The 2,742-nt window shown below is 60.3% G+C and overlaps 1 protein-coding gene across 1 annotated transcript; it reads left to right on the top strand.

The window, feature by feature from the left end:
• The first annotated feature begins 753 nt into the window (after positions 1 to 753).
• On the top strand, positions 754 to 2,742 carry JUN (Jun proto-oncogene, AP-1 transcription factor subunit). The gene has a single exon (XM_041483109.1). The coding sequence runs from the start codon at positions 1,116 to 1,118 to the stop codon at positions 2,058 to 2,060; it is 945 nt and encodes a 314-aa protein (XP_041339043.1). The 5' UTR covers positions 754 to 1,115; the 3' UTR covers positions 2,061 to 2,742.

Here is a 2,742-nt window from a genome sequence, read left to right as displayed (position 1 = left end):
TCCCGGTTGTTCCCGAGGCCGGGAATTGGCGTCCCGGCTCTCTGCGGAGGCAGAGCCGTGCCGGGGGCCGGAGGTGCGGGGGCGAACGCGAACACCCGCGGCCGAAACCCGCGGCTCCCGCTGGGCTGGGCGGGCGAGCGGGGACTCCACCGGCGCCGCGGGGGCTCAGCCCGGGGCGGGGAGCGCGGGGTGCCCCCGGTGCCGCCCCCGGCGCTGCCTGGAAGCGGCGGGGGCGGCGGGACGGGGAAACCACGTGGGGCTCCCCGGGAGCGCCACCTGAAGGGCCGAACCACCGCCGGGGGAGGGAGGAGCGGCCAAGGGGGGGGAGACACAGCACAGCCCGAAACCCGGCGGAGGCAGCGGCTGCCAAGCAAACAAGCAAACGCACAGACAAACGCACAGACAGGCGGAGGCACAGGCGCACCGGGAGCGGCGGCGGCCGGGGCCGAGCGCGGGGCCCCGCTGTTGGTTCGGCGCCCGGACGGCCCCGCCGGCCGAGCCCGCGCGCGCGGGACGCGGTAACCAGATATTTCAAAAACAAAGACGTCAGCCCACACTGCCCCGCGCGCGCCCCCCCCGGCATTACGTCATCCCACAAGGCCCCGCGCGCTCAAGAAGCTTCTGAAGGGGGGGGTGGCCATGGCGACCCGGGCCGGGTCCGCGCGCCGGGCCCTGGCCCCGCCCCCCCCGGGGACGGGGCGGCGGCAGCCAATGGGGAGCGCGCGGGGTGACATCATGCGCTATTTTTAGCGGGCTCGCGGCCGCTGATAAGTGAAGGGCTGCACGGCGGGAGCGGGCGCAGAGCGCGGGGCGGGCGGGAGCGAACGAGCGCAACTGAGTGCGGCCGCCGGGACGGTGGAGCGGGAATAGCGCGGAGCCGGGCAGGGAAAGTACTTGTGGCGGCGGAGCGGCGTCCCGGCACCACCGGCACGAGGAGGAGGGCGGCGAGGCGCCCCGCCAGGCCGGGCGGGCTCTCAGCGCGGCAGCAGCAGCGATCCAGTAAGGCTCCGCGTTTCTCCTTCCTCGGCTCCGCGTTCCCCTTCCCCGGGAGGGTCGGGGTGCCCGCGGGGAGCTGAGCGGCGGCCGGGCAGCTTCCCCTCCCCGGACTGTGTTCTATGAGTGCAAAGATGGAGCCTACTTTCTACGAGGATGCGCTGAGCGCCGGCTTCGCGCCGCCGGAGAGCGGCGGGTACGGATACAATAACGCCAAGGTGCTGAAGCAGAACATGACGCTGAACCTGTCCGACCCCTCCAGCAACCTGAAGCCGCACCTGAGGAACAAGAACGCCGACATCCTCACCTCCCCCGACGTGGGGCTCCTCAAACTGGCCTCTCCCGAGCTGGAGCGGCTCATCATCCAGTCCAGCAACGGGCTGATCACCACCACGCCGACCCCGACGCAGTTCCTGTGCCCCAAGAATGTCACCGACGAGCAGGAGGGGTTCGCCGAGGGCTTCGTGAGAGCTTTGGCGGAGCTGCACAACCAGAACACGCTGCCCAGCGTCACCTCGGCCGCCCAGCCTGTCACCAGCGGGATGGCACCTGTGTCCTCCATGGCCGGCAGCACCAGCTTCAACACCAGTTTGCACAGCGAGCCCCCGGTGTACGCCAACCTCAGCAACTTCAACCCCAACGCGCTCAGCTCCGCGCCCAACTACAACGCCAACAGCATGGGATACGCGCCCCAGCATCACATAAACCCCCAGATGCCCGTGCAGCATCCCCGGCTCCAGGCTCTGAAAGAGGAGCCGCAGACTGTACCTGAAATGCCGGGGGAAACTCCTCCCCTGTCCCCCATTGACATGGAGTCACAGGAGAGAATCAAAGCCGAGAGAAAGCGCATGAGGAACAGAATCGCGGCGTCCAAATGCCGGAAAAGGAAGTTGGAAAGGATTGCCCGGTTGGAAGAAAAAGTGAAAACTTTGAAAGCCCAGAACTCAGAGCTGGCATCCACTGCCAACATGCTCAGAGAACAGGTTGCACAGCTTAAGCAGAAGGTCATGAACCACGTCAACAGCGGGTGCCAGCTCATGCTCACACAGCAGTTGCAGACGTTTTGAAGAGACTCTTCAGCGAGAACTGTGTGTTGTGGTACAACTAAAACAGGAAAAATCCAAAGTGGCAGAGGCATAAAGCTAATGGCAAAAGCTGAGGGCTGAGTCCTGCCTGTGCTCCGCAAAGCGCATGTGTGGAAAGACTGGCAAAGCCTTCAGCTGGAGCCGGGAGTGAGCGGCCAGCGCTGCTCCGGGAAGTGCTGTTCCTGCTCGGATGAGATGTCAGATCTTCGTTTAACATTGACCAAGACCTGCATGGACCTAACATTCGATGATCATTCAGTATTAAAGGTTAAACTGCAATAGAAACTGTAGATTGCTTTATGTAGTATTCCTTAAGAAAAAAAAAAAAAAAAAAACAAGTGGGAGGGAGGTTTGTGGGAGGCTGATAAACAAAAAAAAAAAAGAACTGTTCTGCCTGCCTTCAAGTAAATTGTGTATGTACATATCTTTTTTTATTTTATTTTATGAAAGTTGATTAATGTCAATAAACTACTTCATGACTTTGTAAGTTATTTTTATGTTGTTTATTTGGGCACTGCCCAGTATTGTTTGTAAATAAGAGGCTTTTTTTTAGCACTCTGAGTTTACCATTTGTAATAAAGTATAATTTTTTAATGTTTCTGTTTCTGGAAAAAATTCTAGAAGGTTCTATTATATTTAAGAAAAATAAAATAATTAAAATGTA

The sequence above is a fragment of the Pyrgilauda ruficollis genome, unplaced genomic scaffold (assembly GCF_017590135.1).
Source record: "Pyrgilauda ruficollis isolate IOZ18807 unplaced genomic scaffold, ASM1759013v1 scaffold6, whole genome shotgun sequence".
NCBI classification, from domain to species: Eukaryota; Metazoa; Chordata; class Aves; order Passeriformes; family Passeridae; genus Pyrgilauda; species Pyrgilauda ruficollis.
This window is presented reverse-complemented; position numbering and strand designations above follow the sequence as displayed.

Excerpts from the sequence above, each read along its gene's own strand:
- JUN (XM_041483109.1), top strand. The coding sequence starts at position 1,116 with ATGAGTGCAAAGATGGAGCCTACTTTCTACGAGGATGCGCTGAGCGCC.